Source organism: Capricornis sumatraensis, chromosome 1 (assembly GCF_032405125.1).
Source record: "Capricornis sumatraensis isolate serow.1 chromosome 1, serow.2, whole genome shotgun sequence".
NCBI classification, from domain to species: domain Eukaryota; kingdom Metazoa; phylum Chordata; class Mammalia; order Artiodactyla; family Bovidae; genus Capricornis; species Capricornis sumatraensis.
In genome coordinates, this window is record NC_091069.1 from 149,745,326 (window position 1) to 149,757,599 (window position 12,274).

Consider the following 12,274-nt stretch of genomic DNA (forward strand, 5'->3'; position numbering starts at 1 on the left):
CAGAAACGGACAAAAAGCAGGGAAGAAAAAGAGTTGGCTGATCTCAGAAAAGAAATGCAAAAACGTGACAAAATTATGTCAGAAATATTACAAGGTGCACAAGGAATAATATTCTAATGAAAATATGATAATAAATGTTGAAGAAAAGAACAAATACAATGAAAAGGAAACTGAAAAAAGTAAAAAGGATCAGTGAGAACGTGGCTTAAATGAATGTGATTGAAACAACAAAGAAGGCTGTTTTCTTACAATTAAGGTATTTTAAAAAGATACATAAGACAATGGAACAGAAATAACATTAAACTATAATTCAAGAAAGTTTTCTAGAATCTAAATAGTGAAAGAGTTCATTGGATACAGTGAAAACTAACCCAATGATAAACTTCAATACATATCCTTGTAAAACTGTTTGACTTTAAAGGACTCTTTATGTAAGCTTCAATACAAAAATTAAATATCTTGTAAGGGCAAGAGAATTCAATTAGTATCAAACTTCTCAAAAAACAATAACATAAAAAAGCCAGGCAATAATCGAAGAGCTTTTTTTTTTAACTCAAAGAATGAAAAAAAAAAACAAAAAACCATCAAAGAATGAACATAGGAACCAAAAACTTACATATAAGATCAAACTGATATTCAAGGTAAGAAAAAAATTTAAATTAAGCAGCTCTAAACATGCAAGATAACTGTACTCAAGCCTCTTTTAAGGAATCAATCTATTCAAAGATGAACTTTATTCATTTAAGATACAATTGGGAGAACTTAAGTAAAAAGACTGCCAGTGAGCATTTAATATATTTAAACAGTGATAAAAGTTGGATGAGTTGAAGATTGAGATATTATATGATACAGGCTATGTGTTATCAATTTTGTTCTGTCAGAGTAGAAATGAGGAAAGAAGCAGGAGGGAAAGAGGAAAGAATTAGGTTGGTACAAATGTAATTGCAGTTTCGGACCGTGAATTTTATATTATTACAAATAGGCTCCAACACATCTTTATTAATCAAAATAGGAACCATTACAATCAGCACATTTTTGCCAATGAGAAATATGCTTTCTTATTCTTGTAGCATAAAAATTCAGGATTTGATAAACTCTTGGAAAGCATTTTCTGCCTCCCGCTGTTTGTGGAAGCATTTTCCCCACAAAAAGTTGTCCAGATGCTTGAAGAAGTGGTAGTAGGCTGACGAGAGGTCAGGTGAAAATGGTGAATAAGGCAAAACTCCACAGCCCAATTCGTTCAACTTTTGAAGCACTGGTGTGAGACATGGAGAGGAAGCGGGCCCTTTCTGTTGACCAATGCCGGCTGCAGGCACTGCGGTTTTTGCTGTGTCTCATAGATCTGCTGAGCATACTTCTCAGCTGTAATGGTTTTGCCAGGATTCAGAAAGCTATAGTGGATCAGACCAGCAACAGACCACCAAACAGTGACTATGACCTTTTTTTGGTGCAAGTTTGGCTTTAGGATGTGCTTTGGAGCTTCTTCCCAGTCCAACCACTGGGCTGGTGATCGCCAGTTGTTCTATGAAAGCCACTTTTCATTGCAAGTCACAATCTGATTAAGAAATGGTTCCTTGTTGTCGCACAGAACAGAGAAGCCAATACTTCAAAACCATCGTTTTCTGATTTGTGGTCAGCTCATGAGGCACCCACCAACTTATTGGGCTTTTTCACCTTTCCAATTTGCTTCAAATGCCAAACGACCATAGAATGGTCGACATTGAGTTCTTCGGCAACTTCTCATATAATTATAAGAGGATCAGCTTCGATGATGCTCTCAATTGGTCATTTTCAACTTCTGATGGCTGGCCACTACGCTTATCTTCAAGGCTCTTGTCTTCTTTGCAAAACTTCCTGAACCACCACTGTGCTGTATATGTGTTAGCAGTTCCTGGGCCAACTGTGCTGTTGATGTTGCAAGTTGTCTCTGCTGCTTTATGACCCTTTCTGAATTCAAATATAAGAAAATCACTTAAATTTGCTTTTTTGTCTAACATCATTTCCATAGTCTAAAATACATATAAAATACACAGCAAGTAACAAGTCATTAGCAAAAAAACAACAACACACACAGTAAAAGACAGGTATAAAATGAGGTATAATATAACCATATTTATTTAAGAACATATTCAATATCAAATGGTAAATTTCAACAAGGCAAAAATCACAATTACTTTTGCAACAACCTAATAGAACAGTTCACTGAATGTTATATGAATAAAAGATAGGAGTTACAGGCAACTGGTAGGAACGAAAAGACACCATGAAAAATAGACAAATCAGATAATAAAAGACGAAGTCAATGGGATTAGGGGTATTTAAGAACATAAAATCGAAAAAAAAAAAAGTAAAATTGGAAGGTAATATTTAAAACTACAAAACTTATTTAAACTCCAAAAGGAGTTTAAATATAGATGAAAAGAAAACAATACAAAGAAATAAACACAGCAAATATAAAACACATGACTGATTATACCTTAAAATAACATGAGTTAAGACAAAAAAAACCTTACAGTTTTATAAACAGATAAAACAGGTATTAGCTTTAATTAAAAAAAATTTTTTTTTCAATTTGGTTCATAAAATGAGACCCTCAAGTATGTTATATATAAGAAATACATCCCAAACAAAATGATTCAGCAAGGCTAAAAGGAAAGGAATGAGCAAAGACAGGAATGCCAAGCAAATGAATGTAAAGAGAGAGAAGGAGGAAGGTGTCTATATGATACTAATAACAGAAAAAAAAATGCAAACTAAAAAGTACTAAATATGACAAAGGAGAAACTTTTTAATGCTAGAAGTCATGATTTAAAATGAAGACATTATAATTATGAATACCTATGCAACAACATTGCAATCACCTTTATAAAAGTAAAAACCCAAAGATATGCCAAAAGAAAAAAAGACACTAGAAACAAATCAAGTAGATAAAAATAAAGATATGAAAACCTAAACAGCATAATAAGATATTTTGGAAGCATATTAAACTTTATATCTTACTATTAGAGAATAAATCTTCCTCTCAAGCATACATGAGACAGTCACAAAAAAAGATATCTTAGGGTATACATAAAATAAAAGCAAGTTCCATAAAGTAGAATATTATAATTTTTCTGAGCACAATGTAATAAAACTAAAAAACTATTAACAGTAACAGTATGTGTACCATGTTTATTTTAATGCTAACTACCTGAGGATCAACTTAGAGGCAGTGAGCTGATACTCTCAATCTAAAGCAGCAATACTGAGAATTTGGGTCAGACAGTACTTTGGGGGCCTGTCCTATGTACTGTAGGACACATAACACACCTCCTAGATGCCAGTAACACTGCCTTCTCCCCCAGTGGGACAACCAAAAATGTCTCCAGACATCTCCAGTGTCCCCTTGGAAGGCAAAATACCAAACTTTTGAGAACATCATCCAAAGAGAAAATGACAAAGCTCTCAAAAAGAAAAATCAGTTGACTGAGGTTTAGAGAGTTAAATTAAGCATGAGGCTGAAGCTAAATAGAAGAGCTACAGATCCAGCTAGGATTTATAGAGAGAGAAGGGTAAGGATCAGGATAATTTGTAATAGAAATCCGAGCGAGTTAATGAAGGCAGGTATTACCCCTGGGTGGTTAGCTTTCACGTAAGTTGTGTTTGTTGTATAAAAAGTTTGTCTCTCTTATGTTTGTGCATCAGTTAACATATGTTAGTCACTGTAGAAAACAGATTTTTCAGGGCTGACATTTGTTTTGATTGGTCAATACCTATGTTGAAACTACTATTAAATATTTTATAATACTGACTGTAAAGAAAAAATAATGTCAAAATAGGGAGTTCCCTGATAGCCTAGTTGTTAGGATTCTGGGCTTCCACTCTTGTGACCCAGATTTAGTCCCTGATCAGGGAAATGAGATCCTGCAAGCTGCCACGTGGCCACCCCAAAAAAAAGGTTATTTCAAAATAAATAAAGGAAAAAGTTAATGTTTACTAGAAAGTTGCTAGTTTCAACATTTTAGGGTAAGTGGCTGCTGCTGCTGCTCTAAGTTGCTTCAGTCGTGTCCGACTCTGTGCGACCCCATAGACAGCAGCCCACCAGGCTCCTCCGTCCACAGGATTCTCCAGGCAAGAACACTGGAGTGGGTTGCCATTTCCTTCTCCAATGCATGCATGTATGCTAAGTCGCTTCAGTCGTGTCCGTCTCTGTGCAACCCCAAGGACGACAGCCCCCCAGGCTCCTCCGTCCACAGGATTCTCCAGGCAGGAACACTGGAGTGGGCTGCCATTGCCTTCTCCATAGGGTAAGTGGACCATGTAGTAAAGAGATTAAGGAGTGATGTCACCACCACCATGTGTGTACGCTCAGTCAGGTCCTGCTCTTTGCAACCCCATGGACTATAGCCCGCCAGGCTCCTCTGTCAATGGAATTTTCCAGGCAAGAAATACTGGAGCGGGTTAGCAATTTCCTATTCCAGGGGATTTTTTCCAACCCAGGGATAGAAACCATGTCTCTTGTGTCTCGTGTACTGGCTGGATACCTGTTAATACCTGCCAATAGATACTTACCAATAACTGGTATCTATTACTCTATAGCCTAGTGGTTGAGGTTATAGACTTTGCTGTTAGCCAGACCTTAATTCGAGTCCCAACTCTGCCCATTTACGAGATGAAGCCCTGAGGACCTCAGTTTCCCTCTTTGTAAATATTATATGAAGACTCTAAGAGACACAATTTTTAAAGATACTTTGGATGAAGGTTTAAAACAGAATATATATCTTTAAATATACCTTTGAACACATAGACACACATTTACATTTCTTCTACAGAATGCATTTTCCTTTAATAGCTACTAGGTTTGAAAATATTTAGCTTCTCTTTTAGAGATCTACCCATAAATTCCTTCATCTCCCCAAAAGTTCATTTAAAATGGAAATTTTAAGCAAAATCCAGGAAGAAAATATATACAATAGGGTGGGAAGAGGTTACAAGTAAGTAAAGATTTTTCTTTTAAATTTCATGTTTGGACTAATTATCAATAATATCCATCAGGGAAATGATGCTAGTAGATGTCTATGGACCAAAATAAAATACTGGAGTTATATATGTATAGAAAGTTAAGATGAACAACAAATGAATTTAATTTTCACCTCTATGATTGTGGGGCAACCACAGAACAACCACTATGTCTCAGACACCGAGGACTAAAGAATAATCAAAGGGGAAAAGCCGCAATGAAATTTTCTCATTCCAGCACAATCTACCTATAAAAAGAACAGATCTAGAGAGCCAGTCTTAACTCTATCATTAAACATCCTTTTTGTCAGTGAAAATAAGTACCACTACACTAATTTCACAAAGATTTCTGGACAGTCTAGCTACTTAGAAAGTTGTTATATAGTATCATAATAAACTCATGTTTAAATAATATTACATATTATTGCCTACTCTTTAAAGAAAATAGAAAATAACCACATAAACCAAAAGTGCTTTATCAATTAAGTCACATTCTAATGATTTACAATTTAAAAAGTGACTCCTTGAGAAAGCATTCCTTTCGCTTTCTTTTCTGATTATTCCATAATACAATCTCTCAGGGGAGAAAAGTCCCTAAAATTAACACCTACAAGGGGAAAAAAAAATCTAAGCTTTATACCAAAGTAGGAACCATATTTATAGGAAAATGCAGCTCATTTGAAGCTGCCTCTATTCAGAAGGGACCCTGAGAAAAGATAACATAGAAAACGGGATTCTTTACCATTGTCACTGGAATCTTAATGCCCATATATATTTGTTTCTATCCTGTAATTCCTGGCATATCTACCCAATCAGAATATTAAACAGTTATTCTTGAATGACATTTATTTCTCTGCCAATCAGGAAAGTTACTTTTCTACCCCCCCACCTCAAACAGCTCCTCAAATGGAGGACCAGAGGATACATGGCAGGTGGTGATGGGAGGGGTAGGGAGGTGGGGTGGAGCAGCACTGAAGTTCAACAGGAATCATCATCACTCAGTCCCCTTGACCTCACCTGTGTGAAGAGACAGCAAGGGAAAACAAACCCCATGGAAATAAGGGAGAGCTGAGCACTGTAAAGTATTACTTCATTTAATCTTCCTACGGTACAGGTGACGACTTTGCAGTCTGGACCGATGCCCTGTAGAAAGGATTCTCAGCAGGTAGGTCCTAAGAACTGGGATGAGAACCTGGTGAGTGATTTAAAACCTGTGCTCCATTTCTTTCCCATGTCACTCTTCCTTTTTAGCAGCATAACCCTATTGTCCAAATACATAATCCTCTTGTCTTCTTTTTTTAATAAAAAGCACTCTCATTATGGAAATTAAAAAAAAAAAAAATACCAAAGTAGAGAGATGCACTCCCATGTGCCTAGTGTGCCATTCTGGTTTCACCTGCCCTCTTCCTACCACTTTTTTCTCTGACATATTTAAAAACAAATCCAAGACATTTTGTTTGAACTTCATAATGTCTCTAACAAACCAGATCTTGAACAAACCAATATAACATTACCACACCCAAAAAATTATTCCTGATTATTGCTATATGCCCAATTACTCTTATCTTACCCTAAAATTTCTCTGCTTATCTTAAAAATGTCTTCTTGCAATCAGTTTGGATCAAGGTCCAAACAAAATCACAAGGTCCATATATTACTTTTGGAAGACATCTCTCTCTAATGCATGCCAGTTATCTTGATCTCCTTCCTTTTCTTTTTTTAAAAAACACCACTTAAATGTAGTCTTTATGGTTGACAGAATGTGTTTCTCTAGCTCCTTTATTTCCTATAAACTGCTAAGGGCTTGATCAGATCGTGGTTCACTTTTTTCATTGTTGTCTCAAAGCTGCTCAGGTGGTACTACTGACTCCCTACTGCATCACCTCAGGAGGGAGTTAATATCCAGCTGCCTTCTATTAGTGTTAAAGTAATAGATAGTTCCTCAGGCGATTTGAGTTTCTAAAAGCTTATCCGAGACCATATATTCAAGGCAATATGCACATGGTGATCATGAAGCCAGATTCATTGGGAGCTGACTGGGAGACAACAGTGGTTATCACTCAATAGACCAGGAACAGTTCCTCTCGGTAGGTAAGAGGCTGAAAAGTGGGGGAGAGATGAAGGGTTTGCTTCCAGATGGAGAGGAGCCCAGGAGATGAACACGATGTTCAAAAGAACAAGATATTAAGTTCCAGTTATAGTTCTAAAAGACATTTTACATACTTGTATCAGTAAAAGTCACAGAGAATTTTAGAGTTATTTATTTTATAATATTAATTCACCAAGATAGTCTTAGGAATTTTTCTACCTTTCCTGCTAAAGAGAAAGGTGCTGATCTCTAAGCCAAAGGTTTTCAACTTGACCTCAAAGTATATTCTCCTGGGAAGCTTTAAAATTCCCAAGGTGTGGGTCCCAACCAATCCTGATTCAACTGCTCTAGGTTGGAGACCAGAGATCTGGTATTATTTAGAAGTCTATCCAGGTGACTCTAAAATGCAGCCATAATTGAGAACCACTGTTCTTAGCTAAAAATAAAGACAACAGCAGCTAATATTTAGTAAGCAAATATTATGTGTCAGGTACCATTCTACGCACTTCACATGTACTAGTCTCATTTGCTATATTACAACTGAGGAAACAGAGATCAGGCAACTTGCCTGAGGACACAGAGCAAGCTCAAAGCAGAGTCAGAACTTTACTAACAGGAAGTTTGAATCCAAAACCCGTGCTCTTAACCACCATGATATACTGACTCCTAAGCATGACTTATATTTAACTGCAGATAAAATTATCAAAGAAAAAAACCAATACAAAAAGATAATTAACTTTCTCCTCCTTAGAAGCAGTAGAGTGGTGTCCTGTGGCAAAGGAGCCGACACAAGCTTGCTAGAAGAGTGGACAAGGCAGACAGCAATCTTCTCTTCCCAAAAGAAGATTCAAGTTTAAGATTTCCAGACATTCCAATAATTTCCCACATATCCTATGGAGCATAGTTACTCAATGTTAAATATCTAATATGGCTTCAGTTTTAAAACTCTGGCCACTGATATACTGAAAATGTCCTACCTATTTCGGTTCTACTAACTCCAATTCCATTGTAAATTCTCAAGTAATTAAAGTGACAAGAATCAGAATCTTCGATGTCAAAGTCACCAAATTTGATGCGCACTCTCTCTCCCGTCTTTACACGAATCTCCCATTCGCAAACAGTGCTGTTAGGATAGGTGTGTGGGTAGTTTATAGACGTCAGGGTTCCACTTTCAGGACCTAGTACAGTATGTCCACATCCATCACCTTTAAAAAAAAAAAAAGTGATATATTATTCTTTACATCTTTAACTTACACTATGAATAATCAGGGTTTTGTGAATATTTTAAAATATGTATGCTATCAGGTATTTTATACCAACCACCAATTCCTCCCATACACAAGATAAACTAGATGACTCACTCATGTGAGCCAGGAGAAACCAGGTTAGGTCAAAATAATCAATGGTTAGCTTTATGAGTTCAAAGAACTTCCCAATGAGACAGAATAAACAGAAGTAAACATAACTTAGCAACAATTATACCATATTTATATATATATATATTATAATAAATCCAATCTTTAAGAGTATTAGTTCACAGTAATTGTTCAAAATAAATAAAACTATAACAATAAATCTACACGATCCAATTCATCTATTTACTTATAAATACCACAAGCCTCTTCTAAAGTCTCTGTAAGAAGTTGAATGATTTCTAAAAATACTTAAGCTATACTAAAGACTGGGGCTTCCCAGGTGGCACAAGTGGTAGAAAAACCTGCCCGCCAATGCAGGAGACTTAAGAGATGGGAGTTCGACCCCTGGGTGGGGAAGATCCCCTGGAGGAGGGCACGGCAACCCTTCACATCTTGGCAGCAGCATTATTTGTTCCAGAAATTCCCTCAGCAACTGAATATGGAAACCTAGCTAACTTAACACATTGTAAAAATCCAATATCCTCATTCTTCCCTTTATCATAAAATTGCTATTTCACTGAGCACCTAGAAAGAGACAATAATACTGATTAAAAAGTTTCAGCTGCTGCTCCAGTTGAATCATTTAGCATTCCTTAATGACGGGATTCAAATAAATGTCTAATAGGAAAATGAATACATCCTTTCAAAATGATAGTATTTTCTCCTTCAAAAGAGGTGTTTATAATCATCTTTTGGAATAGTTCAGAACTTAAAAAAAAACAAAGAACTATTAAAAGTGACACTTCTGAGTTTTAACCTCAATATGGATACAGATGAATTTAAGAAAATTTTCTATTATCTTGATTTTTTATTTTTAAAAACAATGCAGGGCTGATTTTATTTACTAGAACAGAGTTTTTAAAGCCTATGAATAAGAACATAGTATCTAGCAAGTAGCAGTTGTAAAATAAATGCTTATTTGCAAGGAGATCCAACCAGTCCATCCTAAAGGAAATCAGTCCTGAATATTCATTGGAAAGACTGATGTTGAAGCTGAAACTGCAATAGTGTGGCCACCTGATGCGAAGAGCTGACTCATTGGAAAAGACCCCGATGCTGGGAAAGATTGAAGGCGGGAGGAGAAGGGGATGACAGAGAATGAGATGGTTGGATGGCATCACCAACTCCATGGACATGAGTTTGAGTAAACTCTGGGAGTTGGTGATGGATAGAGAAACCTATATGCAGGTCAGGAAGCAACAGTTAGAACTGGACATGGAACAACAGACTGGTTCCAAATAGGAAAAGGAGTACGTCAAGGCTGTATATTGTCACCATGCTTATTTAACTTACATGCAGAGTACATCATGAGAAACGCTGGGCTGGAAGAACCACAACCTGGAATCAAGATTGCTGGGAGAAATATCAATAACCTCAGATATGCAGATAACACCATCCTTATGGCAGAAAGTGAAGAGGAGCTAAAAAGCCTCTTGATGAAAGTGAAAGAGGAGAGTGAAAAAGTTGGCTTAAAGCTCAACATTCAGAAAACGAAGATTCATGTCAATGTATGGCAAAACCAATACAGTATTGTAAAATAAAATAAAGTAAAAAAAAAAAGAAAACGAAGATCATGGCATCTGGTCCCATCACTTCATGGCAAATAGATGGGGAACCAGTGGAAACAGGGTCAGACTTTATTTTGGGGGGGCTCCAAAATCACTGCAGATGGTGACTGCAGCCATGAAATTAAAAGACGCTTACTCCTTGGAAGAAAAGTTATGACCAACCTAGATAGCATATTGAAAGGCAGAGACATTACTTTGTCAACAAAGGTCTGTCTAGTTTTTCCAGTGGTCATGTATGGATGTGAGAGTTGGACTGTGAAGAAAGCTGAGCACCGAAGAATTGATGCTTTTGAACTGTGGTGTTGGAGAAGACTCTTGAGAGTCCCTTGGACTGCAAGGAGAGCCAACCAGTCCATTCTGAAGGAGATCAGCCCTGGGATTTCTTTGGAGGGAATGATGCTGAAGCTGAAACTCCAGTACTTTGGCCACCTCATGCGAAGAGTTGACTCATTGGAAAAGACTCTGATGCTGGGAGGGATTGGGGGCAGGAGGAGAAGGGGACGACAGAGGATGAGATGGCTGGATGGCATCACTTAGTCAATGGACGTGAGTCTGAGTGAACTCCGGGAGATGGTGATGGACAGGGAGGCCTGGCGTGCTGTGATTCATGGGGTCGCAAAGAGTCGGACATGACTGAGCGACTGGACTGAACTGAGGGAGGCTTGACGTGCTGCAGTCCATGGGGTCACAAAGAGTCGGACACGACTAACGATTGGACTGAACTGAGTTGAATGAATAAAGAAGTTTCTTTCATAGGCTAACTGTACATTAACCTATGAAAAAGTTATCTTTAACTAGTCCCAAAACTAGCTTCAAGGAAGGAACAACAACTCTGTACCTAGATTCTGAGGACAATACTTAGTGTCTTTTGCTAATAAAGAAATTTTACTCTCAAATCCACATTAGTATTATTACTTAGTCTAGTAAGGTCAATGCCAACATCTGGCTTCTTAAATCAATCTCTCTCTGTTGGGAGCTTTTAACCAACATTGTGCTTAGTCACTCAGTTGTGTCAGACTCTTTGTGACCCCATGGACTGTAGCCCGCCAGGTTCCTCTGTCCATGGGGATTCTCCAGACAAGAATTCTGGAGTGGGTTGCCATGCCTTCCTGCAGGGTATATTCCCAGCCCAGGGATCGAACCCACGTCTCCCTCATTGCGGGCGGATTCTTCACCATCTGACCCACCAGGACTTCATTTGTCTTCTACACCTGCCTTCACTCCACACACAAAAATGAGGCATTGTGGCTCAATAATATCATAATACAGAAAGGCACCATTAAATAAACCTGTCAGTTTTTGGGATACATCCACTGGATCTTTTACAAATATAAATTTTAGAACATTATACAACTCAGAGGAATAGCAAATAACCACAAATTTCCCCTGAAACTACCATAAAAATACCTTTAATATCACTACTAGATATCACCTAAATTAAAAACACAGAGATACAAAAACCTCCCTTGTGAAAATAAATGAATTATAATTTAAATAACTTTTGAATAATCACCAACATTTTTCCTTAGAGAAAAATACAACCATCCTAAGAGAACTTCTATTAATAGCAATATGAAACTAGTCAGAAATGTACTCTTACCACTGAAAAGATGAAACCAAGCTTTCTGGAAGTGTTTCAATATTTAAAAGTAACCCTGACTAAATAAGTAATTCAAAATATGTGTATTTTCTTTAGTATGTATAAAACCAAGGCAGTTTTTTAAATGATTAGAAGTGTTGATAGATTTCAGAAAGCCAAGAATTTTGCTATAAACAGCTGAAGTCAGAACTTAGTAAAGGCAGATTGTGGCATTTCATGTATTCCCCACAGGCTATTATTTAACCTAAGGTTGTCATGTAAAAATGATTTTTTCAATAAGACTACAAGCAGAGTGTGAGGAGATATCTTTTTTAGATATCAATTAAAAGATATCTTTATGTTCATATTTTTTGATTCTTCATAAATACACAAAGTGTCTTTTTGCCTTTTTCTCTATGCAGTGTAGTTCTTACAAAAGTTAACAAAATAAATACTAACCGATGAAAAATAGGATTTTTGCACACGTGCTGATGAAAACAATTAAAATGGAGCTGTCTTTTTTCAGGATCTTGTGTAGGGGGAAGGCATGAATAGTCCACAAGTTACGTGCCAAGAATGTTCTAAAATATGTGATGGAGTTCAGAGCTTTTCTCCTCTTGCAAAC

The 12,274-nt window shown here is 36.9% G+C and overlaps 1 protein-coding gene and 1 long non-coding RNA gene across 2 annotated transcripts in view; one reads left to right on the plus strand and one right to left on the minus strand.

Annotated features, from left to right (window-relative positions):
• DCBLD2 (discoidin, CUB and LCCL domain containing 2) overlaps positions 1–12,274 on the minus strand; it is an 82,618-nt gene that overhangs the window by 52,844 nt on the left and 17,500 nt on the right. Inside the window, exon 2 of the mRNA XM_068973828.1 lies at positions 8,065–8,292. Within this exon, the coding sequence (XP_068829929.1) occupies positions 8,065–8,292 (228 nt within the window). The remainder of the gene's footprint in view (positions 1–8,064; positions 8,293–12,274) is intronic.
• LOC138080967 (uncharacterized) lies at positions 4,064–8,102 on the plus strand. Its single transcript, XR_011145002.1, has 3 exons — positions 4,064–4,286; positions 6,113–6,163; positions 7,839–8,102. It is a non-coding gene; the product is annotated as an uncharacterized lncRNA (long non-coding RNA).